The following is a 25810-nucleotide window of genomic DNA, read 5'->3' as shown; positions in this document are numbered from 1 at the left end:
CCCTTCTCTTTGCTGCAGGCTCTCGGAGGCCAGGCAGCAGCAGAGCAGTGCCAGGCAGGGCCTCTTGCACCTGGAGGAGCTGCTGCAGGAGGAGCGGGACCAGCGCCTGGCGGCCGAGGAGGCCTTTGCTGCAGCCCAGGATCACATCCGCAGGTGAGTCAGGGGCTTGGCCCCAGCTTCAATGACGAGCTTGTGTGTGTGTGTGTGTATGCATATGTAAAGGTAAAAGGTAAAGGGACCCCTGACCATTAGGTCCAGTCGTGACCGACTCTGGGGTTGCGCGCTCATCTCGCATTATTGGCCGAGGGAGCCGGCGTATAGCTTCCAGGTCATGTGGCCAGCATGACAAAGCCGCTTCTGGCAAACCAGAGCAGCACATGGAAACGCCGTTTACCTTCCTGCTATAGCGGTTCCTATTTATCTACTTGCATTTTGATGTGCTTTCGAACTGCTAGGTTGGCAGGAGCTGGGACCAAGCAACGGGAGCTCACCCCGTCACAGGGATTCAAACCGCCAACCTTCTGACCAGCAAGCCCTAGGCTCAGGGGTTTAGCCCACAGCGCCACCTGGGTCCCCGTATGCATATGTACATACCGTATTTTTCCGTGTATAAGATGCCCCCATGTATTAGACAGCCCCTATTTTGGGGGACTAAATTTAAAGAAAATGAATGGAGATGGCCCAAAGTTGTTGCGCTTTTTTTAGGGCGAATTGCACGCACGCCATCACCCCAGCAGGACCGTTGTTGGGGGTTGGCAAACTGCGGGCAGGAAGCTCCCGAGAGCGCGGGCTGCTAACCAGCTGGCTGGCAGCGCGCAGCTCCCCCCCCCCCAAGGCCACTATCCATGTATAGGATGACCCCAGTTTTTTGACATGATTTTTGAGTCAAAAAACCTCGTCTAATACATGGAAAAATAGGGTAATCTCTGACACTCCTCTCATATTCTAACATCCCATTGGGCATTGAGCTGAATTTGGCAAAAGATTCCTGCATTTGAAGGGGTTCCATTAGGTGACCCTCCTGATCCCTTCCAAATGTGGATCAGGCCAGCAGCCCATCTCGTCCAGCATCTTGTCCTCACACTGGCTGGCCAGATGCAAAGGGGATCCAAGCACAAGAGCAGCTCCCCCTACTGAGGTTTCCAGCAACCGGGAGTGTTGCTGCCTCCAGAGGCCAGACGAAGCGGCCTTCCAGAAGGGCTTCCCCAACCCATGATATGGGCCAGGGTTGGCGGATCCCCCTAAACTGCTGAATCAAGGACGTAGATGCAGCTCTGAGGTGGGCAGAGGGCCAGTGGCAATGCAGATTCCCCTCGCTGCAGAGCTGATTTCCACCGATGAGCTGAGTTGGGGGGGGGCTATGTGACACTTTGGAGGCCACATTCGCTGCTGACGTGGCCCCAAGAGGTTGGCTCCCTTGGACTGAAAGAAGTTTAGCCACCCTTGGTCTGGGGGGTGTAGCGGCTTGTTCAAGCATCTTGGCTGCCCATGGGCTGGCCTGCTGCCTGTCAACCACGGGGCACTGGTCCACCTCTCTACCTCTACCTCTTACCTCTCTCTCCTGCAGGTTAGAATCGAGTGAGTGGGCCCACTCTTTGGACACCAGCATTGAAATGCCCCCCAGCCCTGAGCACTCCCTGCTTGTAGGTCCCACAGACACCTCTTACAGCAAGGTAAGGCTCTTCCCCGCAGGTGAGGGCTGACCTCTCCTACAAGGGAGCCTCAGCTCCCTCCTCTCCCTCCCCCCCAGCCAGAGGGGGCAAGCCAAGCTAGAATGATCTGCCATCAGTGGGCATCTATAAGGCTAAGTCTGTCCACAATCTCAGGTCGTTTGAACAGGCTTTCAACAGGCTGCCTTTCCAGTTACAAACAGCATATTCTGGTTCTCCCTGCCCCATTAGACATCACTTTACTGTTCGTTTATATGCCACCTTTCAGCCGAAAAGCTTCCCATGAAGAAACAAATGCATGCAATACATAATACGAGTTCAACAGTAGTAAAACACGTCTGTGTATCTACCAAAAGAAGATGATGAATATTCCCTACAAAAATGTTAAGACAAGAAGCAGCATCTTCGCTTTGTAAGGGTCCCAGGCATCTGGGATAGGGCAAGACAGGTGGAAAAGCATGCCCCTGGTGGCTCCAGCAGACCCCCCCCCCCGTAGTAATATACAGTTGTACCTTGGAAGTCGAACGGAATCCGTTCCTGAAGTCCGTTCGACTTCCAAAACATTTGGAAACCAAAGTGCGGCTTCCGATTGGCTGCAGGAAGCTCCTGCAGCCAGTTGGAAGTCCTGCCGGACGTTCGGCTTCCAAAAACAGTTCGCGAAACCGGAACACTCCCAGGTTTGCGGCGTTTGGGAGCCAAAACGTTTGAGAACAAAGCTGTTCAAAAACCAAGATACAGCTGTATAACCTCCTGCAAAAGTCAATGCGTTTTGCTTCTGGAACCCCTAGATGGGCCCGTGTTGCAGTCCTAGGCCCCTGCCTCGCTTGCTGCCCTTCGCAACGGGAGTCGCCTTGAGTTGAAGCCACCCTGTGGTAGACTTGCCTTGTAACCTCTCCTCCCTCCTTGCTTTCTCCCCAGACTCGAGGGGGCGTGGGGCTGCGGCGAGTCCTGCACTCGCTCCTCTGTTCCCGCCGGCGCCTGCCCCTCCTGGCAACGCTCTACCTCCTCACAGTCCACGTGCTCCTTCTCCTCTGCTTCACGGGCCACTTGTGAGAAGAGCCCCCCGGAGCGGGGTGGGGCATGTGAGTTGTCCGGGTTGCTGCCAAGCCCCCGTCCCTGGAGGACCCTGCCGTGCTGTGGATGGATGAGAAGGCTATTTTGGGAGACTCCAGCGCCCTGGGGAGGCTGGCCGGAGGCCGCCGAGAGGATTGCAGAGATCTCAGGGTGGCCCCCAGCCTGCGGAAGGGCAGGGCCAGCGGCCCTTGACTGGGCCACACGTTGGTTTTGTTTGTGTTCTTCGAGGGAAGCGGTTTTTTGGGGGGGTTCACTTTTGCACACTGAATTCGAGGTGAAGTCGCTTCGCAGTCAAGCTGGTGTCTTCCAGATCTGTTTTAGACTACGATTCTCACCAGCCCTCATTGACGGAGGGGCTGAGACTTTGAAAAATCCGGGGGGCACCAGGTTTCCAAAGGCTGACCTGGGCTCATTTGGGAGGGGAATGCAGCAGGTGGAGGTTGTGGGTAGAGAGTTTTCTGTTTTCAACAATGCTGTTTTGGTTGTAATCAACAGGCCTGCTTTCTGTGCCGAGGCCGCAGGTATTGGCAGAGCCTGGTTCTGGGGAAGGGACCAAGGAGAACTCCATCAACTTCCAGCTTGCTGTCAGGGGCCTTTTCTCTCTCTTATTTCTTTGTGCTCTGTGATTTTGGCATGGGGGTGTGTGTGTGCTGGAAAGGTGGCGTCGAAAGGGACAGAAGCCCCAGGCATAAATCTCTTACCTGCCGCTCCACACCCGACGGAGAGAGCGAGCGAAGGGGGGCTGGGGTGGAATGGCTTCATGCTCACCAGTGAAGATAAATCAACTTGTATGTGGCCACCGAGCCCATTTCCTGCACCATACAGAGAGAGGAGAGGAGATCAGGGTCGATGTGGGGGAGCAGAGTTATGAAACCCGCCCCACAGCTTCCCGTTGGAGTGGGGCAGGGTGTCTTAGCCCTTGATGGGGTGTTTTAACTGTTTCCATTGTGCACAGACATTTTGGGATAGCTCTTGCAATTCAGGAGGCTGCTGGAAGCGTCCTCTGTGGGTGTGGATCTCGAGCTGAGGCCCTGCCGGCCGTTTTTTGGGGGTGCTCCTGGCGTGTGGTGTGCAGACCCCCCCCTTGTCTCTCTTCCTTTCAAATCCAGTCTTCTGGTCCTCTTGAAATCCCATCCTTGTGCAATAAAGATTATTTTTTTCGAGCGAGTCGTGTGAATGCTGTGATTTGGTCGGACTCTGCCCACTGTGGTTCTCGCATACAACTCCGACACCCTTTTATTACAACTTTTCGACAGCGAGGTTGGATGCACTCCAGAATTTGGCAGCTCAAGGGTAACAATGAGAAATCAGAAGTCATTTCATTGCAATACTCGCGTGAAATATACGTCGGCTCTAAATGCAAGCATGGAAGCACATAGACATTTTCGGGTGCGGTAATATCGCTCAGAGAAAATGGGAATGCCAGGAAGAGCTGTGGGGGAGGAAGGGAAAGGAGAATGTTAGCCGCTTTGAGACTCCTTCGGGTAGGGATAAAGCGGGATATCCAAACTCTCCTCCTCCTCCTCTTTTAGCTGAGCTTTCTAAGAATTTCAGGAGGGCCCTGCTGTCAGAAGCGTAAAGGGTAGCAGAAGGCGAAACTAGGCACATCTCTAGTGCGTTTGCTACGTTTTATGAAAACGTGCATATCTGATAACCCTGACCCTGAGAACATCGACAAAGATTTGATTAAGACTCAAGATCACAGAGTGGTATTAAAAGAACCTATTTCAGCAATTGAAATAGAAACCGCTATTTTTTTAAAAAAAAACACCCCAAAATTGGTGGGGGGAAACCCCTGGCATGGATGGATCTGGGGTGAATTTTGTAAGTTCCCCAAAGAGCAACTTAAACCACCATCTGCATAAACCGTTCAGTTTGGAGGGACTGTAATGGTTGTGCTGTTGAAGCCATACAAGGACCGTGCTCGTTTGGGATCCTACCATCCCATAATTCTCATTAACACGGACACGGAAGATTCGGGGCAGACAAAAAAAAGTCCTTCACAAAGCATGTGACCTGTGGAACTCCCTCCAACAGGAGGCAGTGGCGACCGCCAACCTAGATGGCTTTAAAAGAGAATTGGAGAAATTCAATAGCCTCTTCCCTCGATGGCTGTGCTCTGCTTCCCCACTCAGAGGCAGCAGTGCTTCTGAATCCCAGTTGCCGGAAACCACAGGAGAGGAGAGGGCTCGTGTGTTTGAATCCTGCTTGCGGGCTTCCCGCAGTGCATACCCTCCAACAGGCCCTAGAAGAAAAGCAGGATGTGCATCTTTTGGGGCCGTGATCTCTCAGGAGCCAGGTGACTTGCGAGAGAGCACAGCCCCCTCCCCAAATGGGATGTCCCATTTAATTGAGACAGTTGACGGGTATGATAATGGGCATCTGGTTGACCACTGCGAGAACAGGATGCTAGAAGGGATGGCCAGTTGGCCTGATCCAGAAGACTCTTGCATTCCTATTTATGATCCCAACACTCGAGGGGGTCTGAAGATGATCTTTCTGGGGTTGGGGGGCATTTCAGGTATTCTGCATTGTGTGAGGAACTGTTCTCTTGGGTCTACTGCCAGTCAGTTTTGCTGAGCTTTAGCATGGGAAGAGGATGGGGGAAATACTATCTGGCTGGGTTTCCCCAGCCACTCTGGACGGCTCCCAACCGAATATGAAAAACACAATACAGCAGGGGTCAGCAAACTTTTTCAGCAGGGGGCCGGTCCACTGTCCCTCAGACCTTGTGGGGGGGCCGGACTATATTTCGAAAAAAATATGAACGAATTCCTATGCCCCACAAATAACCCAGAGATGCATTTTAAATAAAAGGACACATTCTACTCATGTAAAAACATGCTGATTCCCAGACCGTCCGCGGGCCGGATTTAGAAGGCGATTGGGCCGCATCCAGCTCCCGGGCCTTAGTTCTGGGACCCCTGCAATACAGCATTAAACATTAAAAACTTCCCCAAACAGGGCTGCCTTCAGATGTCTTCTAAAAGTAAAATAGTTCTTTATCTCCTTGACATCTGATGAGAGGGCATTCCACAGGGAGGGTGCCACCACCGAGAAGGCCCTCTGCCTGGCTCCCTGAAACCTCACTTCTGGCAGTGAGGGAACCACCAGAAGGCCCTTGGAGCTGGACCTCCCATGTCTGGGCTAAATGATGGGGGGGGGGGACACACGCCCTCTGCATGATCTAAAAGCCTCACGTTCAGAAGCCTTTCCTCCTATGGAAAGCAACGAGGCGCTTCCTCTCTGCACCTAGGGCTTGTGTGCGTGCGATGCAGCTGGGGTGGCTCTGCTGCGAAGCTTCTTCCTCCTGGCCCACAGGAAATGGAACAAGTTTGGTGCAGTTAAAAACAGGAACTTGTTGGGGCTCAGCTTTGCAGCCGAAACCGGGGTCGAAGTCGGCACAGAGGAGCAATCGCCAAGGGCTTCGGAAGTCAGCTTTCAGAACCAAGGTACTGCTTTGGGGTGGGGGGAATTGCCAGCAAAGTTGCAAATGGGGGGGGGCTTGGGGAAGGAGATGCCTGGGCCCTTTTCTGGTCCCCCTACCCCTCAATTCACACTGCATAGTTAGACTATGGAACTCCCTGCCACAGGAGGCAGGGGTGGCCACCAGCCTAGATGGCTTTGAAAGAGAATTTGACAAATTCATGGAGGGAGGGGAGGACTAGCGATGGCTACTGGCCGCAATGTCTCTGCTCTGCCTCCACAGTTGGAGGCAGCTATGCTTCTGAATCCCAGTTGCTGGAAACAGCAAGAGGGGAGATCTGTTCTTGGGCTCTGATCCTGCTTGCGAAGTTCCCCTTGGGGCATCTGTTCAGCCACTGCGAGAACAGATGCTGGACCAAATAGACCACTGGCCTGATCCAGCAGGCTATTCTTGGTGTCTATTTCTCCCCTCCCCAGTCTTATAAGAAAAACAACAACTGCTCCTTTCCCTTCTGGGGTACCCAAGATCCCGAATAGGGTCCTTATGTAGGTTCTCTATTGGTAGGAGAAAATTACAGGCCAAACAGAGAATATCGAGAAGCAAAGCAGCTAGTAAGCCTTATCTTTATTAAACTCTTGCAACAGGGTGCTCACCCCCCCACCCCCCGGCCATGCCAAATTCACCAAATTCACTGATAGGCATATCTATGTACTGGCTCAATGGGAAAGCCTTCAGATTTGTGCCATTCCAACTTTGTTCTGCTCAGGGGAATGATGGCTACCAAAGGGGGGACTTGGGACATGACTAAAGGCAGCCCTGACCCCCAAAACCTGAGAACACGTACTCGGCAGCCTCTTGCACAAGAAATAATCGCTGGGGGGCTAATGATCTCAACTAATTTTGAGGCCCGCTTGGTAGCCACCGGCATGAATCACACTCTTGTGGTTTAAGGTTCACGTGTCTCTCGCAACAAAACGAGAGAGACCTCTATTCACCTGTTTTGCTTTTTCAGTTCTTCCCCATCCTCTTCTCCACCCCACCCCCCACCAATTGTCCTGGATTTAAATTGATCTTTAAGCAGCCCCCCCCTCTCCTTGCAACCCCCCCCAAATAAAAACATCTCTCCCCTCCTGGATTTGCAGCAGCCTCCTTGTTCTTGTGCCTGTGATCAAAATGGGAGGGGGTACTCCTCCTGCAAGCGGGGAGACACAGGACCCCTTCTGGGGGTGTCGCTTCCCCATTACAGATAACCGCTGCTCTAGGGCAATAGGAAGAGCATGGCCCCACAGATTCCTGAGCAACATGCATGCATTTCTCTGGCTACATGAATTGTCTCTGGTGCTCCCTCACATGACTTCAAATCCTCTGCTTGCTTAATATAGTGCCGCCATGTCTTATATAGGGGTTCAGTTCCAAGGGGTTCAACATTGTGACAGAAAAAACCCTCCTCCTTTTCCCCATGGGGTATCAAAGAGCCCGTATAGAGTCCTTAAGTGGGTTCCCTATCAGCAGAAAATAACAGAGGCCAACCAGAGAATATTGAGAAGCAAAGCAGAAAGTAAGCATGATCTTTATTCAAGGAACTGTTGCAACAGGGTCCCCATTCACCACAAGAAGGAGGCAGGAGGGACCCTAAACAATGGTGCGCAAGCCCTTATATAGACACTTGAAATTGCCCACCCTGCAGCCAAAAGTAGTTGTCGTTTAGTCGTGTCCGACTCTTCGTGACCCCATGGACCAGAGCACGCCAGGCACTCCTGTCTTGCACAGCCTCCCTCAGTTTGGTCAAACTCATGTTCGCAGCTTCGAGAACACTGTCCAACCATCTCGTCCTCTGTCGCCCCCTTCTCCTAGTGCCCTCAATCTTTCCCAACATCAGGGTCTTTTCCTGGGAGTCTTCTCTTCTCATGGGGTGGCCAAAGTCTTGGAGCCTCAGCTTCAGGATCTGTCCTTCCAGGGAGCACTCAGGGCTGATTTCCTTAAGAATGGAGAGGTTTGATCTTCTTGCAGTCCGTGGGACTCTCAAGAGTCTCCTCCAGCACCATAATTCAAAAGCATCAATTCTTCGGCGATCAGCCTTCTTTATGGTCCAGCTCTCACTTCCATACATCACTACCGGGAAAACCATAGCTTTAACTATACGGACCTTTGTTGGCACGGTGATGTCTCTGCTTTTTAAGATGTTGTCTAGGTTTGTCATTGCTTTTCTCCCAAGAAGCAGGCGTCTTTTAATTTCGGGACTGCTGTCACCATCTGCAGTGATCAAGGAGCCCAAGAAAGTAAACTCTCTTACGGTACTGTCTCCAATACCACCCCCGAAAACATCATGTACACATCACAAAAGCTCTACAGCAGAAATCTTGTTTGCCAGGATATCTGTTAATGGTCACTGATTGCTTTAACCGGGCACCCTGGCCATTTTTTTGTGATGGTAAATACTTTTAGTTCCTGAATCCAGGTCACAGGCTCACCCTATTCACACACAAATGTGGTCTTAAGACAAGATATGCAAGCAAAAAGACAAAGGGAAGAGTCAAAATGGCTTCAGGATTGTTCTCCCGTACTATTTCAGACACGTGGTTTATATACTTATGTATGTGTTTGCCTTGTGCATTTATGAATGTTTACTTTATATTTGGGACCTTAAAATTCGTATCACAATCTATATGTAGAACTGGACTCCAAGGCAGAATAGAGCAGTTCTATGACTTTGATAGGGCAGAAGTATTACAGTCATACCTCGGTTTAAGTACGCCTCGGTTTGAGTACTTTCAGTTTAAGTACTCTGCAGACCCGTCTGGAACGGATTAATCCACTTTCCATTACTTTCAATGGGAAACTTTGCTTCAGGTTAAGTACAGACTTCTGGAACCAATTGTGTACTTAAACCAAGGTACTATAAAGGTAAAGGGACCCCTGACCATTAGGTCCAGTCGTGACCGACTCTGGGGTTGCGCGCTCATCTCGCATTATTGGCCGAGGGAGCCGGCGTATAGCTTCCAGGTCATGTGGCCAGCATGACAAAGCCGCTTCTGGCGAACCAGAGCAGCGCACGGAAACGCCGTTTACCTTCCCGCCGGAGCAGTCCCTTTGACGTGCTTTCGAACTGCTAGGTTGGCAGGAGCTGGGACCAAGCAACGGGAGCTCACCCCGTCACAGGGATTCGAACCGCCGACCTTCTGATCAGCAAGCCCTAGGCTCAGTGGTTTAACCACAGCGCCACCAAGGTACTACTGTACTTATAATTTTTCTCCCTCTCTCCTCAAGATGTGGAAGGCCGTGGCGGGACACAATGTGTCCGTGAAGGTGGAGCCCCAAGGAGACGACTGGGACACAGACCCGGATTTTGTGGTGAGCTGCTTTCGGGGCTGTCTTGGGCTCTGTCCCTTCTGCGTCTTCTGAAAGGAGCAGGCAGGAACCTGTAGAGCCTCGCTGCCCCCGCCAGGGTTGGCAGCTCTCCTAGATATATCCATGTTAGAGGTGGGGGGGGGGACCTCAGGCTTGGGGGAGGAATGCACCCGATCGATCTCTTGACCTGCCCTCCAGGACTTTCCTCCAGGTGACACCCCTTGCCAGCCCTGCTTAACCTGTTTGGAAAAGCATCCTTCAACTCTGATTGTGCTTCTTTCTTGTCTGGGTGGTGGCTCTTTTATTTATTTATAAAAATATACCACCGTAAATAATATACGGCAGCACTTTGCCGCGATATGGAAACGTCAGTGTTCGAGAGGGGTTTGTGTGAGTGGTGCTAGAAACTAGCCTCCTGTACACAGGTAAAGCTCACATTCATAGAATCATAGAGTTGGAAGAGACCACAAGGGCCATCCAGTCCAACCCCCTGCCAAGCAGGAAACACCATCAAAGCATTCTTGACATATGCCTGTCAAGCCTCTGCTTAAAGACCTCCAAAGAAGGAGACTCCACCACACTCCTTGGCAGCAAATTCCACTGTCGAACAGCTCTTACTGTCAGGAAGTTCTTCCTAATGTTTAGGTGGAATCTTCTTTCTTGTAGTTTGAATCCATTGCTCCGTGTCCACTTCTCTGGAGCAGCAGAAAACAACCTTTCTCCCTACTCTATATGACATCCTTTTATATAGAATCATAGAATCATAGAGTTGGAAGAGACCACAAGGGCCATCCAGTCCAACCCCCTGCCAAGCAGGAAACACCATCAAAGCATTCTTGACATATGCCTGCCAAGCCTCTGCTTAAAGACCTCCAAAGAAGGAGACTCCACCACACTCCTTGGTAGCAAATTCCACTGCTGAACAGCTCTTACTGTCAGGAAGTTCTTCCTAAGGTTTAGGTGGAATCTTCTTTCTTGTAGTTTGAATCCATTGCTCCGTGTCCGCTTCTCTGGAGCAGCAGAAAACAACCTTTCTCCCTACTCTATATGACATCCTTTTATATAGAATCATAGAATCATAGAGTTGGAAGAGACCACAAGGGCCATCCAGTCCAACCCCCTGCCAAGCAGGAAACACCATCAAAGCATTCTTGACATATGCCTGCCAAGCCTCTGCTTAAAGACCTCCAAAGAAGGAGACTCCACCACACTCCTTGGTAGCAAATTCCACTGCTGAACAGCTCTTACTGTCAGGAAGTTCTTCCTAAGGTTTAGGTGGAATCTTCTTTCTTGTAGTTTGAATCCATTGCTCCGTGTCCGCTTCTCTGGAGCAGCAGCAGTAAATCACACCCTGCAAGTTGGAGTTAACCCTTCATTAGCAAATGCACGATCTGCACAGACTCGGTGGAGTGTCAAGCCTCATGAGCACAGCCACTCTTCTCTGTTAGGATGTGCTTCCATGAAGCCGTTGCTGATACTGAAGTTCCCCACCTCCTCACTGCTACCTAAGTCCCCTCCTCTCCAGGGTTCCCCCCCACCAAGCAATCAGAGACTGCTCCTGCAGGAAGCCAATCTCTCCTACGCCCTCTTCATGCCTCTTTTTTTAGAACTTTATTGCAAAACAATTTACATATAAAAACACAGACAACCAAAGACAATACCTCAATGACAACTAAACATTAACTAACAACACATCGTCTGACATCACACACACTTTTGACTTCCGATTCACCTCACTGTGCCTTCTACATATTCTTCACCTTTACACATTTCCTGTTACATCTGTTACATATCCAGAACATTTTCTACATTTATAGTTTTCCTTAATGTTCAAGATTCAATCCAGACCTGTCAGGAGATTTGCATTTTCGCAATATTGTTTTAGATATTCTTTAACTGTTATCCATTCTTTAACACACTTTCTGGTTTGAGTTTCCTCTTATTCTCCCATTCATTTTCGCAAGTCCCAGGTATTCTATCATCTTCACCTGCCAGTTAAGCTTTGTAGGAACTGAGTCACATCTCCAGTTTTTTTGCTACTAAAATTCTAGCCGCCGTAGTTGCGTACATCTTCATGCCTCTCTTGGTCCTGGGAGACCAGCGGGGAGGGGGGGCATGTCTCAGCAGAAGGGAAAGACACCCTGGGTTCTTCACCAGACAGACTCATCTCTGCCTCTTGGCCTCCTTCCTCCCCTGCTTCTGCCTCTGATTCTGGACTTTTCTCTGCCCCAGACTCTCCGAACTCACTGAGCCCAGCTTCTGGCATCTCCTCTTTCCAGTCTTCTCTCTCTTTTCCCTCTTCCTTGTCCCACTTCCTGGGCTCTGAGCCTTCTTCCCTTGAGGGTTCACTGGCTGGTTCCTCCCAACATTCCTCTGCTTCCGACCAGTCTGTGACACAGGATGACGCAGAAGGCTGTGGCAATAATGTCGATGGCAATTTAGATCCCTGACCAATTGTGTGTGTGTGTTTGTGTGTGTGTGTCTGTCTTCTCTTGCAGAATGACATCTCGGAGAAAGAGCAGAGGTGGGGGGCGAAAACCATCGAGGGCTCCGGCCGCGGAGAGCACATCAAGTGAGTCATTGTTTGCTCTCCTCCTGCCGGTCCGGCTTGTTAGGGCCATGCGTGCACCAGAGAGAGCAGACTCGGCACTTTGCTGGGGTGGGGGTCTTGGTGGGGGTGGAAGGCCTTGGAAGGAATGAAGGGAAGCAGCAAAGGCCGCAGGGGGGAAATTCCAGCAATTATTTCTCTCCTGCTTCTGTGCATTGTTAAGAATGGGTGTTGAGGACATGACATTTTGACAGTTGTTTTTGTTTTGTTTTTTAAATATTTTTATTAGTTTTACACAAAGTTATACACAATAACTGTAACCATTCCAAAACATAAAAATAAAACAGGTCATTTTAAACCTCCTTCCCTCCCTCCATGAGTTCCAATTCCATTAAAAAAATTCTTTTCCTTTTTTCCTGCCTCTTTTACCTTTATCCATCTATTACAGGGGTCAGCAAACTTTTTCAGCTGTGGGCCAGTCCACTGTCCCTCAGACCTTGGGGGGGGGGGGAGAGACTATATTTTGTGGGGGGAAATGAACGAATTCCTATGCCCCACAAATAACCCAGAGATGCATTTTAAATAAAAGCACACATTCTACTCATGTAAAAACACCAGGCAGGCCCCACACATAACCCAGATATGCATTTTAAATAAAAAGGCACATTCTACTCATGTAAAAACACCCTGATTCCTGGACCACCCGCGGGCCGGATTTAGAAGGCGATTGGGCTGGATCTGGCCCCGGGCCTTAGTTTGCCTACCTATAATCTGTTATATAATCATAGTAACCAAAGTTCATTTCACTTTACAACTGTCATTGTATTCCTGCCAATGATTTTAACTGTCTACAGTCGTCCTTTAAGTATACAGTGGCATCTCAGGTTAAGAACTTAATTCGTTCTGGAGGTTCGTTCTTAACCTGAAACTGTTCTTAACCTGATGTGCCACGCCACGCCCACGCCGCCCGATTTCTGTTCTCATCCTGAAGGAAAGTTCTTAACCCGAGGTGCTATTTCTGGGTGTTATGTACTGAGCTGAATCCTAGAACAATAGGATTCAGAATCAGCGGGGGCTACCCAATCCAACTCCAGGTGGAAGTGAATCCGCAACCTGATTGGCCTGCTGGAGCAGCCAATCAGGCGGCTGGCAGAAGTGAATCTGCTACCTGATTGGCCTGTAGGAGCAGCCAATCAGGCTGCAAGCAAAAGTCAATCCACAATATAATTGGCCCACAGGTGTAGCCCTGAAGTAGCCAATCACGCAAGGCCCATTGTGTAAATAATGTATATAAGCAGATGGTTTTGGGAAAAGAGCCATTCGTCTTCTCTTCTCCTCCTTGATGACTATGAGCTGAATAAAGAGCATGAAATTTACTCTTGACTCCGAGTATATTTCACTGGCGACGAAGGTGGGATCCTGCTGAGCTGACCGCCACCACGCACTGCACCGCAGCAGCGCCACCTGCTGCACCGCTGCATCGCACCGTGCATCCAGGCTTCAGCTCCAGGACCCAAGGAACCCAGAATGGCAACCGACAGCAGCTTCTCGCCATTCAAACCAGCATCAGGAGACTGGGAAGGGTACGCCGCCCGTTTCAACTTCCTCCTGCAAGCGAAAGAAGTCACCAACGATGCCATGAAGAGGGCGACATTCTTCAGCGTCTGTGGAGAGGAGACGTTTGAAATCGCCCGGGCTCTCCTTGCACCTAGAGATGTCGCTACCGTCTCTTACAAAACAATAATGGAACGGCTGAAGGAGCACTTCTCACCACAGCCCTCGGTGGTAGCTTGCCGAAATGCCTTCTACGCAAAACGGCAAGCCCCGGGGGAAACCATAACTGGGTTTGTGACCTCCCTCCGCCAAGCCGCCCGGTTATGCAACTTCTCAGAATTGGAGAACATGCTTCGTGACCGCCTCGTCGGTGGCCTGAGGGACGAGATGTTGCAACGACGCCTCTACGCCAAAAAAGACCTCACGTTCCAGATTGCTCTGGAGGAAGCCCTGGCAACCGAAGCCGCCGAGAGGTCAACGCAAGAGGCACGACCGGCCCCGCCATCCCAACCGAGGGTCTACCACGAAGACCTCACCGACGAATCCGAATCTGACAGGGAGGAAGTACACCGAGTACAGCGGCGCACTCAAGCAGCACACACACCACAGCAGCCTCGACGAGAAGGAGGGAACTGTGCAAGCTGCGGGGAGAACCACGAGAGGAGGACCTGTCGTTTCCGCAACGCAGAGTGCAGGCAGTGCAGAAAATTAGGACACATCGCCCGGGTGTGTCGGGCTCGACTCACCCGTCGACAAGCATCAGATGACCGACCCAGGAGCCCCAGGTCACACGGCACCATGCACCAAGGCAACTTGACGGAGATCATGGACTACCAGGTATTCCAGTTGCCCCATCCCAGCACAGAGAAAATTTATATAGAGGTACAGATAGAGGGCGCCCCATGCCGCATGGAGCTGGACACGGGTTCAACTCTATCCATAATCTCGGCCCGAACATTAAGGGAACTGTGCCCTAATGGGGGTCCCAAACTAAGGCCGGCCCCATTCACCCTCCGGGACTTCCAGAAACGTAAGGTCCCTACTATGGGGGTGGGGACCTTCAGGGTGCAATATCGAGGGCGAAAGCAACAATTGGACTTGCTGGTAGTTAAGGGCCCCTACGTTAGCTTACTGGGACTGGCATGGTTTGGACCTCTGGGGCTAGCCGTTACCGGGGTGAACCGCACTAGCTTACAAGTGGACGTGGACGCCATATGCAAAGAGTTTCCAGGGGTTTTCGATGGGGCATTGGGACGATATACAGGACCCCCCATTGCCCTACAGCTAGACCCCGCTGTACGACCCATCAGGCACAAGGCCCGCCGGGTCCCGTTTGCCCTGAAACCCCGCATAGACGAGGAATTGGACCGGCTCGTGGAGCAAGGAGTGCTGGAGCCGGTGCCCAACGCCCCCTGGGAAACTCCAATTGTCACACCCGTCAAGCCTAACGGTTCGGTCCGCATCTGTGCAGACTACAAATGCACCATAAACAAGGCTCTCACGGCCCATGCATACCCAGTGCCAGTGGTCAGCCATGTCCTCGCCACCCTGGCTGGGTCAAAAATCTTTGGCAAACTGGACTTGGCCCAAGCGTATCAACAGTTGCCTGTGGACGAAGCCACAGCAGAGGCTCAGACGATTGTGACGCACAGAGGGGCATTCAGAGTAAAGCGGCTGCAATTTGGCGTTAGCGTGGCACCAGGCATATTCCAGAATCTAATGGACTCTCTCCTTAAAGGGATTCCTGGTGTCACCCCCTTCTTCGATGATGTACTGATCGCCGGGCCCACACCAGAGGAATTTGAGGACCGCCTCCGCTCCGTCCTGCACCGTTTCCAGACGGCGGGCCTCAAGGTGAAGCGGGAAAAGTGTTTACTGGGAGTGCCGCAGGTGGACTTTCTGGGATTTAAGGTGGACGCAGAAGGGGTCCATCCAACCGGTGACAAGGTACGGGCCATTTGTGAGGCCCCAGCGCCCAAGAGCAAGCCCGAACTTCAGTCATTCTTGGGACTATTGAACTTTTACCATGCCTTCCTTCCCCATAAGGCAGCGGTAGCGGAGCCCCTACACAGACTCCTAGATAAAAGGGCCCCTTGGGTGTGGGGCCAGCGACAAAGGGCCGCATTCCAGGCAGTCAAGGACTTGCTCGTCTCGAACTCGGTCTTAGCACACTTCGACGAGAGGCTGCCAGTGGTGCTGGCATGCGACGCCTCTCCCTATGGCATCGGCGCTGTCCTGGGACACCAACTCCCGGATGGAAGAGAGGTGCCGGTGGCATACTTCTCCCAGACGCTTGCTGCAGCCGAACGAAACTACTCACAGATTGACAAGGAGGGTCTGGCAATCGTGAAGGGCGTAAAAAAATTCCATGATTTCTTGTACGGGCGGCCCTTTACCATAGTGACTGACCACAAGCCGTTGCTTGGCCTGTTTGCCCCTGAGAAGCAGACCCCCCAAGTGTTGTCTCCACGTGTCCTCAGGTGGTCAATTTTCCTTGCCGGCTACCAGTATGCACTAATCCACCGCCCTGGGAAGGCGATGGGCCACGCAGACGCCCTCAGCAGGCTACCACTACCAGAAACAGGCCCCGACCCAGCGCCTGCGCAAGAGGTTATGACCCTGGAGCTGCTTCCCGACCGACCCATTCAGGCACAAGAAGTTGCGCACCATTCCACAAAAGATAGGGTCATCTCCCGGGTCCTGGACTGGGTGTGGCGAGGATGGCCCAGCAGCAGCCCCGGGCCAGAATTCGCTGGCTACACAAACCGCAAACATGAACTGTCGGCCCACAAGGGGTGCCTGTTATGGGGAAGCAGGGTTGTTGTTCCCCAGCCCCTCCGCAAAAGGGTCCTCACAGCCCTACACGAGACACACCCAGGGGTAGTGAGGATGAAGGCCCTTGCCAGGAGTTATGTGTGGTGGCCGGGGATTGACAGAGAGATAGAGGCCTGGGTCCAACACTGCCAGACCTGCCAAGAATCCCGCCCGGATCCCCCAAGGGCCCCAGTCCAGCCCTGGGAGTCCGCCCGACATCCATGGTCACGCTTGCACGTGGACTTCGCTGGCCCCTTCCAGGGAAAAACATTCTTCATAGTGGTGGATTCCTACACCAAATGGCTGGAGGTCGCACTGGTACCATCCACTTCTACGGCGGCAGCCATCCGGGTACTACGTAAGCTGTTTGCGACCCACGGGCTCCCTGACACCCTCGTCTCGGACAATGGAACCGCATTCACGTCAGAGGAGTTCCAGACCTTCACAGCGCAGAACGCCATCCGCCACATCCGCTCAGCACCATTCCACCCTGCCACCAATGGCCAAGCGGAGCGCATGGTGCGGACCACCAAGGACAGCCTCCGCCGCATGACACAAGGGGACTGGGAATACCGCCTTGCCGCATTTCTTCTAGCACAGCACAGCACCCCAAGCACAACGACGGGCCGGAGCCCAGCTGAATTACTAATGGGCCGGCGCCTTGCAACTAGACTGGACCGACTTCACCCCGACAGAGCTCAGGATGAGGTAGTGGTGGGGAAAGGCAGGAACCCCCGGACATTTGTGGCCCAGGACCCAGTGTATGCAAAGAATTTTGGGGCAGGCCCAGCATGGGTACCCGCCACAGTCACCAAGGTGACCGGTCCCGTGTCGTACGAGGTACTAACGGAAGGGGGGCAATGTTGGCGCCGCCACTGCGACCAGATACGGCGACGATTCCCAGGAGGAACCCGGGAGGAGAGCGGGACAGAGGGGTCCCAAGGGGACAGCAGGGCAGTGAGGCCTGTAGAGCGAGAGGGGTGGGCAGAGGAAGCAGAAGCAGTAGGCACAGAGGGGCGCCCCGAGGCTGGAAGGACACCGGAACCAGAGCTACAACCTAGTGGTTCAGTGGCGCCAGACCAGACAGCCCCGGCACAGCCAGCAGCCTCGGAACACGAGCCAGAACCAGAACCCCTGACCAAGGAACACCCCAGGCCACAACGCACACGGAGGCGGCCAGCAGGCCTTGGGGACTACGAATGCAACTTCCCAGGCAGGACTGGAACTTAGAGGGGAGGGGTGTTATGTACTGAGCTGAATCCTAGAACAATAGGATTCAGAATCAGCGGGGGCTACCCAATCCAACTCCAGGTGGAAGTGAATCCGCAACCTGATTGGCCTGCTGGAGCAGCCAATCAGGCGGCTGGCAGAAGTGAATCTGCTACCTGATTGGCCTGTAGGAGCAGCCAATCAGGCTGCAAGCAAAAGTCAATCCACAATATAATTGGCCCACAGGTGTAGCCCTGAAGTAGCCAATCACGCAAGGCCCATTGTGTAAATAATGTATATAAGCAGATGGTTTTGGGAAAAGAGCCATTCGTCTTCTCTTCTCCTCCTTGATGACTATGAGCTGAATAAAGAGCATGAAATTTACTCTTGACTCCGAGTATATTTCACTGGGTTAGCGGAGTCTGTAACCTGAAGCATCTGTAACCCGAGGTACCACTGTATTATGAAGTTATTCCAATCTTTGGTCCTCCTGGTTTCTGATCTTACCCGTCAGTCTTGCCATTTCTGCGTATTCCATCAGCTTGACATTTTGACATTTGAACAGGGGGGCTTCTTAAAAGCATCACGCACACCCCTCCAAAAAGAGATGACAGAAGGAGGGGCATGGCATGGCTTTGCATTGCTTCCAGCTCTACAATGCTGTGATTCTTAGGACACAGGTGGGCATAGAATTTGCAGGTATCTATATATCAGATATATAGGGATCCAGGTGGCGCTGTGGGCTAAACCACAGAGCCTAGGGCTTGCTGATCAGAAGGTCGGCGGTTCGAATCCCTGCGACGGGGTGAGCTCCCGTTGCTTGGTCCCAGCTCCTGCCAACCTAGCAGTTCGAAAGCACGTCAAAATGCAAGTAGATAAATAGGAACCGCTACAGCGGGAAGGTAAACGGCGTTCCATGTGCTGCTCTGGTTCGCCAGAAGCGGCTTTGTCATGCTGGCCACATGACCTGGAAGCTATACACTGGCTCTCTCGGCCAATAATGCGAGATGAGCGCGCAACCCCAGAGTCGGTCACGACTGGACCTAATGGTCAGGGGTCCCTTTAGCTTTACCTTTTATATATCAGATATAAAATTAGATGCCAATTTAGAAATTATTACTATTAACAGAACTACCATGCATTTCACTGTAGGGAGGATTAGACTCATGGCCGAAAGATCTGGCTGGCTGGCTCACGCTACAAATCGGTAGCAGCAGCAGCAAGAGCAGCTGTGGCTTTTGAGGGTTCTTCATCTTTCACATGGACATAGGCAAAACAGACAGCTGGGATTCCTGCATTAACAGGGGGGTTGGACTAGATGACCCTTGGGGGTCCCTTCCAACTCTACGATTCTATGATTCCATGACCTTCAGGCAGAGTTCTCCTTCAGACAGAGGACTTTCCCCTGTCAAGATGGAGCAGACGTCTCTCCTCTGCAAAGTGGGTCCCATGGCTGCCCTGTTCTTGAGCACGGGTGCAAGGATCTGCATGGGAGACTCTGTCTGCTCCCAGACGCAGCAGTGCCTCTGGGCTGTGATTTGAAGTGATGCAGGAAGCGGTCCCTTCAGCACGCTCAGGGCCGGTGTGGCAGGAGCTGGGCTGAGGTTCCTGCCCTGCGTCACGCCATCTTCTGGGGTTGCCATGGCTGTGCTTGCTTCTTGCAGGAAAAGGAAGTGGTGTGTGTTCAGCGAACAGCTTTGCCAAATAAGGGCTTTTGCAGGTCAGCCACAAAAAGAAAAGTCTCTGGGAGAGGAAGGGGACGCTAATAGGTGCATTGGCTTGTCTGGGGTCCACCTGGCTGAAGAGAGATAATTGACTTACCTGGCACCCAACATCTATGTGCCAATGTGGGGCAGTTTCCCCAGCAATGTAGGAATGACATCTAACTCCTTGTGATTTGCAGCGACTGGTTCCTTGTTCTGCCCTCAGAAATCTGAGTGAGCAAATGGTTTCCTTCCTCTTTCTAAAAGATCTCTGTGTTCTTAGTATTTACAGTGGACCCTCCGGATATGAATTTGATTCGTCTCGGGGGTCCGTACTTACCCCGAAAAGTCCGTATCCAGAGGCACCACTTCTGCGCACGCGCACAGCGCGATAGAGCGTTTCTGCACAACCGCGAAGCATGCAGAGCGCTGCTGCGCATGCACACGGCGAAACCCGGAAGTATACACTTCTGGGGGTGCCGCATTCGTAACTTGGGCCACGCGGTCCAGCTTGTTAGGGCCATGCATAACGAATGCGCTTAGTGACATTGCCATGGTGCCCGCATACCACTTGAGAGAGGAGGGCGGAAGCACAATTACATTACCCAGAGGTAACATAACCCGAGGTACCACTGTATTTATATATAAAAAAATCTACGAGTTGCTCCTCTATTTAGACCCATGTTAGGGGCAAAACCTTTATTGGGCCAACCGAAATGTCACAGAAGAGGATGCAAGCTTTTGTACTCTCTGGAAAGAGAGAGGGAGAGGGAAAACCGACTCATTGGCAAGAATTGCAGTTGCACACCATTGCCACCGATTGCGAAGGTTAGGCCTCCGTTGCCACAAAACTAATCCAGCAGCTGTTTCTTTGGGGTTCAGTGAATCTGCTGCATGCTCAAAATCCTAGTGTCATTGCATGGAGGCAAGAAGCAAGACCTTCCTTCATTAGCATATATGAGGAACCTGCTGGATCAGGCCAGTGGCCCATTTGTTCAGCATCCTGTTCTCACAGTGGCTGACCAGATGCCCCAAAGGGATGCCTACAAGCAGGATCTGAGCCCAAGAGTCCTCTCCTCTCTCCCTGCATTTTCCAGCAGCAGGTATTCAGAAGCATTGCGGCCTCCAAGCATGGAGACAGAATAAGGCCATCGTGGCTAGGATTCATGGATAGTCTCCTCCTCCTCCTCGTTTATTTAATTTTGTTGTATTTATTTTTGATAACAATTTATTGATTTCCCAAAAATAACAATACAAAAAAGGGGGGAGAAAGTTCATAACCAAATTAAACCATAAATTTTGATCGACTTCCCCTCCCCCTCTTGGTTCCATTATAATATACTTGTTTATGCACGTCCATAAAATCTTATATTCATAACAATCCAATTTTAAAACCTTCATCTTATTACAAGTGACTTTAAAAAGTTATACTAATGTAAAAATCTGTACACAAAGCTTTAAAAATACCATATGCTTTAAACAATTGCCCGTTTTGTAATAATTTGTCCTGCCTAGTTCAAAAACTTATTTTGCCAATCTTCTTTATGTTCTTTGGCCGAGGCTTCTTCCTTCCTTAGGGGCTGTCTGGTCTTGGCCTGGAATCCAATCTCACATATAACAACAACAACAACAACAACAACAACAACAACAACAACAACAACAACAACAACAACAACAACAATTTATTTGTACCCTGCCCATCCAACTGGGTTTCCCCAGCCACTCTGGGCGGTTTCTAACAAAGATTAAAATACATTAAAATGTCACACATTAAAAATCTTTCTTTCAAACAGTCCATCAAGTCCTATACATCTCAATATCATAACTTCAATTTTTTTAACAACAATCATTTCCCACTATTTATTCAAATCTTTATACGTTTTTCCCCAGGCCTCTCCTCTTTTAAAACCATCAAAGTTAGTGGCCATTGTTGCTTCCTTTGGGAGCGAGCTCCGTGCTTTAAGTAGGTGCTGCTCAAAGAAGGAATTTCTAAGTATTTCTATAACCTGCAAAGTTGTCCTACACTTGTAGGATTCTCTTCCACCTGGGATTGCAGAAGCTCCATCTCCACAGCCCTTTTTGGGGCCCTTCCAGAATGTTGCTATTTGTGGGTGAGATTCAGCCGCATGCCGGCAAATTCTGATTGGGAGGTTTAGTGCAAAAACGCACTTCCCCAAAAGATCAGACTTCTTTGCAATAAGGGAAGAGGCAGGAAAATGAACTGCGCAGCCAGCGTGAGATGATTCCTGCTTTGACACAACACCACCTGAAACTTCCTTGTAAAATCAACCAGAATGAATAGGACCAGAACCGACGGATTCGAATCCGTGAAAGGAGATTCCAGCTAAACATTAGGAAGAACTTTCTCACCGCAAGAGTCGTTTGACGGTGGAACCGACGCGTTTAGAAGGTGGTGGACTCTCCTTAGTTGGAGGCTTCTAAACAGATGTTGGGTGGCCATCTGTCAGGGATGCTCGAGTGAAGATTCCTGTGTTGCAGCAGGTGAACTAGATGACCTTCAGGGTGCCGTGGAATTCTACTCAATATTGATCCAGAGCAGATTCCAATGTACAGTTAGAAAGGTAAAGGTAAAGGGGCCCCTGACCATCAGGTCCAGTCGTGTCCGACTCTGGGGTTGCGGCGCTCATCTCGCTCTATAGGCCGAAGGAGCCGGCGTTTGTCCACAGACAGCTTCTGGGTCATGTGGCCAGCATGACAAAGCTGCTTCTGGCGAACCAGAGCAGCGCACGGAAATGCTGTTTACCTTCCCGCCGGAGTGGTCCCTATTTATCTACTTGCACTTTGACGTGCTTTTGAACTGCTAGGTTGGCAGGAGCTGGGGCCAAACAATGGGCGCTCACCCCATAGCAGGGATTTGAGCCACCGACCTTCTGATCGGCAAGCCCTAGACTCTGTGGTTTAACCCACAGCGCCACCTGGGTCCCTGTAATGTACAGTTAGCAGAGTAAAAGCTTAAACACTTTGCAGGATTCCGCAAAAATAGACCAGAGGCAATTAATATTTCATCCAGCAGAGCTTTACTGCTACTGAAGGCAAATGAGCATCATGGTCACAAATCCAATACATTCAGGATTGGCACTGTCTATAAGAAATCCAGTTGCAGCAGATGTAACTTAAACTTACAATAACTTATAATAAGTCTAAATCCTTACCGCTAAGCATACTATGTACAGAACACCATTGGCGTACAATGGGGGGCGGGGGGCGGGGGGAGTGTGCTGCCCCGGGTACCATTTGGGGAAAGGCAGTGGCGGAGCTTCATGCTCCGGCACCGGGGCCGGGGCTGGCGTGCGTCCTGGGGGTGTGACGCGCCGTCCAAAGGGGTGTGGTCCACATTCTGGGGGCGTGGTGTGAATTCTGGGGGCGGGGCACCCAGCGTGGGTGGGAGGGGCAGCCACGATGGCACCCCACTGGGATCACGCTGCCTGGGGAAAGGGTGCCATTGTGGCTGCCCCGCCGGGATACATGCCACAGCCCCAGGATGCACGCCAGCCACCGCCCCACCTGTTCTCTGCTCCAGGGCTGCAGCATGTTGCTTTTCCACTGCAGAACACCACACCAGAAGGAAGAGAGATAGAAAGAAAAAGCGACACCCAGGCTCCTTCCTGCCTTACTTTTATAGTCAGCATGACCTTGACTGAAAGAGATAACAGGACCAGTTTAAGTCAGCTTCTCTGAAGGAATAACCCAAACGTTGTGAACCCTCTGCTTGTTTCTTTCACAGAAAAGCTTCCAGAACCCTCTTGAATTAGATAGAATAGGAAAGATCTCTTTCACGTCAGATCAATCCTTTCTGTACCAAGAAATGCAAACTGACACAGGGTCCTTTCCAACACTACAAATCTATGATTTTTATAAATGCTTGTTGAATAGCCAACATCATCCAATCTCCCTGCTAACCTATCAGGGTGAAAGCTAGATAAACGGGCCACGCAGAAGTGACCTCAGTTCTGCCTGGAGATGGCTGCAAATTGAACGCCGCATTTCTAGAGATGGGGCGGACAGAGTAGAGAAGGGAGCTGCCTTGAAATGGTCGCTGGGTTGGGGGCCGTTCAGCCCTGCCTCCTTTTTCAAACTCCCCCCCCTTTGTGCTTTGGCTCTCCAGCATCCACAAGCTGAGGAGCAAAGTGTCCGAGGAACATGAAGTTCTCAAGAAGAAGGAGTTGGAGGCAGCACCCAAGGCGTCCTACGGTTACGGGGGCAAGTTTGGCACGGAGAAGGACCGCATGGACAAGGTGCAAAAGGGGGAGGGCGCTGTTCTTTGGATGCTACAAAGGATGTGGGTTTGTTTGTGTATTTTGTGTGTGTGTGTCCAAGAAGCAAGGGCCCATTTTCCACGCTAGTAACCTGGACCCTCACCCTCACCACTAGGAATATAAGGAGACAACAGTCTCCATCACATCCTGGGTTTGTTGAGATGTTTCCGTTCCACTGCAGTTCGGTTTCTGCTAAAACCTATGTTATTTGAGGACTGGCCCTACTACGAGGCAGAGTGAAGCCGTTGCCTCAGACGGGAAATATTGAGGGGCGGTGAGCAGAGAGAGCTCTCTGTGTTTGCTGTGCAGCTTACCCTACCCTGCACGCACAAAACAAGGCCACTGTCCTTGCAATAGCGGGTGTTGAAATAAGATTCAATAAGCTGCTGCGCCTTTGTACGTGAAATGAGACTGGAAGGAGGTAACTTCATGCCCTTGGCTTTAGGCAGCAAAACCTTTTGAGCAGGCCCTGCATCTCAGGATCCACAATGGTTGAAACTAATGTAATTAATTGCCTCGTTTAAATGCATTTCAGTGGACGGGAAACGTCAAAAGCAATGCATCAAATAGTGTAACTATTTACATAACATTTGCAGACTGATGAAACCCAACACTAACAAATCCACCTCGTACTCTCTTGCGTGGTTTCTGTTTCCGATCTTGGACGAACGTGAGATTTGCAGCAATTTCCGCTCCTGTTTCCGATGGATTTCTCTTACTACCCTTCAGGATGGTGAAATTCAAGTTAATGACATTAAGAGTTCAGTCCTTTGTGTGCTTGCCTGAGAGTAGGTCCTGCTGAGCAGGCCTTTGAAGTTGTCATTATCATGACATCATCGTGACGTCATTATCATGACATCATCGTGACGTCAGGTGATTAACATCGGGGGCCTCCCCCAGCTGTCAAAGTGGCTTGCAGAGAGGGGTGGGGAGCTGACCAACCAAACAACCAGGGCACCCTTGGAATTATCTGCCCAGAATTATCTGGCAGGATTTGACACCGCTCTGTCTTGATTTCCCAGAGTGCTCTGGGCCATGAGTATGTTGCTGAAGTGGGAATGCACTCATCTCAGACAGATGGAGCCAAAGGCTTCGGAGGAAAGTACGGGGTGCAGAGGGACCGAGCAGACAAGGTGAGTGTCTAGTTGTGTTTACCTTTGATATGGCACCCATAGGTGCCAACTTCCAGATTGAAAAATCCGGGATTGGCAGCTGCGCGGAACCGGAAGTCGCACTGCGGCCATTTTGGAACTGGGCAGAGCGACACCAAAAGTTGCTTCTGCGCATGCTCTGCCCATTTCCAAAATGGCTGCAGCGCCAGGAATTGCTTCTGTGCATGTCCAGAGACTCCAGACATGTGCAGAAGGAGCCTCCCGGGCCGGTAATAATCCGGGGGATTTACGGGTTTTTTAAAAATCTGGGCTGCCAGTGGGAAATGGCTGGAAAAACGGGGGTTTCCCGGGGAATACGGGAGACTTGGCAGCTATGGTGGGCACCACTACCAAGAAGGCCCTCTGCCTGGTTCCCTGCAACCTCACTTCTTGCAGGGAGGAAACCGCCAGAAGGCCCTCGGAGCTGGACCTCAGTGTCTGGACTGAACGATGGGGGTGGAGACGCTCCTTCAGGTCTACTGGGTTGAGGCCATTTAGGGCTTTCAAGGTCAGCAATGACACTTTGAATTGTGCTTGGAAATGTACTGGGAGCCAATGTAGGTCTTTCAAGGCCGGTGTTATGTGGTCTCGGCGGCCGCTCCCAGTCACCAGTCTAGCTGCCGCATTCTGGATTAGTTGCAGTTTCTGGGTCACCTTCAAAGGTAGCCCCACATAGAGCCCATTGCAGTAGTCCAAGCGGGAGATAACCAGAGCATGCACCGCTCTGGCCAGACAGTCTGTGGGCAGGTAGGGTCTCATTCTGCGTACCAGATGGAGCTGGTAGACAGCTGCCCTGGACACAGAACTGACCTGCACCTCCATGGACAGCTGTGAGTCCAAAATGACTCCCAGGCTGAACACCTGGTCCTTCAGGGGCACAGTTGCCCCATTCAGGACCAGGGAGTCCCCCACACCTGCCCAACCCTTGTTCCCCAACAACAACCTCGATCCATTAACCACCACCCATCCTCTAACTCAGTGTTTCCCAACCTTGTGCCACTAGCTGTTTTCGGACTACAATTCCCATCATTCCTG

At 51.3% G+C, this 25810-nt stretch overlaps 2 protein-coding genes across 4 annotated transcripts in view; both read left to right on the top strand.

Moving 5' to 3' along the window:
• Window positions 1–3903, top strand: part of GOLGB1 (golgin B1) — a 42522-nt gene extending 38619 nt beyond the window's left edge. For both annotated transcript variants that reach the window (XM_060279318.1, XM_060279319.1), the window contains exons 21-23: window positions 19–153; window positions 1568–1673; window positions 2589–3903. In XM_060279318.1, the coding sequence (XP_060135301.1) occupies window positions 19–153; window positions 1568–1673; window positions 2589–2723 (376 nt within the window). In that variant the 3' untranslated portion in view covers window positions 2724–3903. The remainder of the gene's footprint in view (window positions 1–18; window positions 154–1567; window positions 1674–2588) is intronic.
• Window positions 3904–5646: 1743 nt separating this feature from the next.
• HCLS1 (hematopoietic cell-specific Lyn substrate 1) overlaps window positions 5647–25810 on the top strand; it is a 35873-nt gene continuing 15709 nt past the window's right edge. The window contains exons 1-5 of one of the 2 annotated variants that reach the window (XM_060279328.1): window positions 5647–6196; window positions 9439–9522; window positions 12018–12091; window positions 23474–23603; window positions 24647–24757. In XM_060279328.1, the coding sequence (XP_060135311.1) occupies window positions 6017–6196; window positions 9439–9522; window positions 12018–12091; window positions 23474–23603; window positions 24647–24757 (579 nt within the window). In that variant the 5' untranslated portion in view covers window positions 5647–6016. The remainder of the gene's footprint in view (window positions 6197–9438; window positions 9523–12017; window positions 12092–23473; window positions 23604–24646; window positions 24758–25810) is intronic. The other variant, XM_035128421.2, reaches the window with a different exon arrangement.

The sequence above is a fragment of the Zootoca vivipara genome, chromosome 10 (genome assembly GCF_963506605.1).
Source record: "Zootoca vivipara chromosome 10, rZooViv1.1, whole genome shotgun sequence".
Taxonomy (NCBI): Eukaryota; Metazoa; Chordata; class Lepidosauria; order Squamata; family Lacertidae; genus Zootoca; species Zootoca vivipara.
This window is presented reverse-complemented; position numbering and strand designations above follow the sequence as displayed.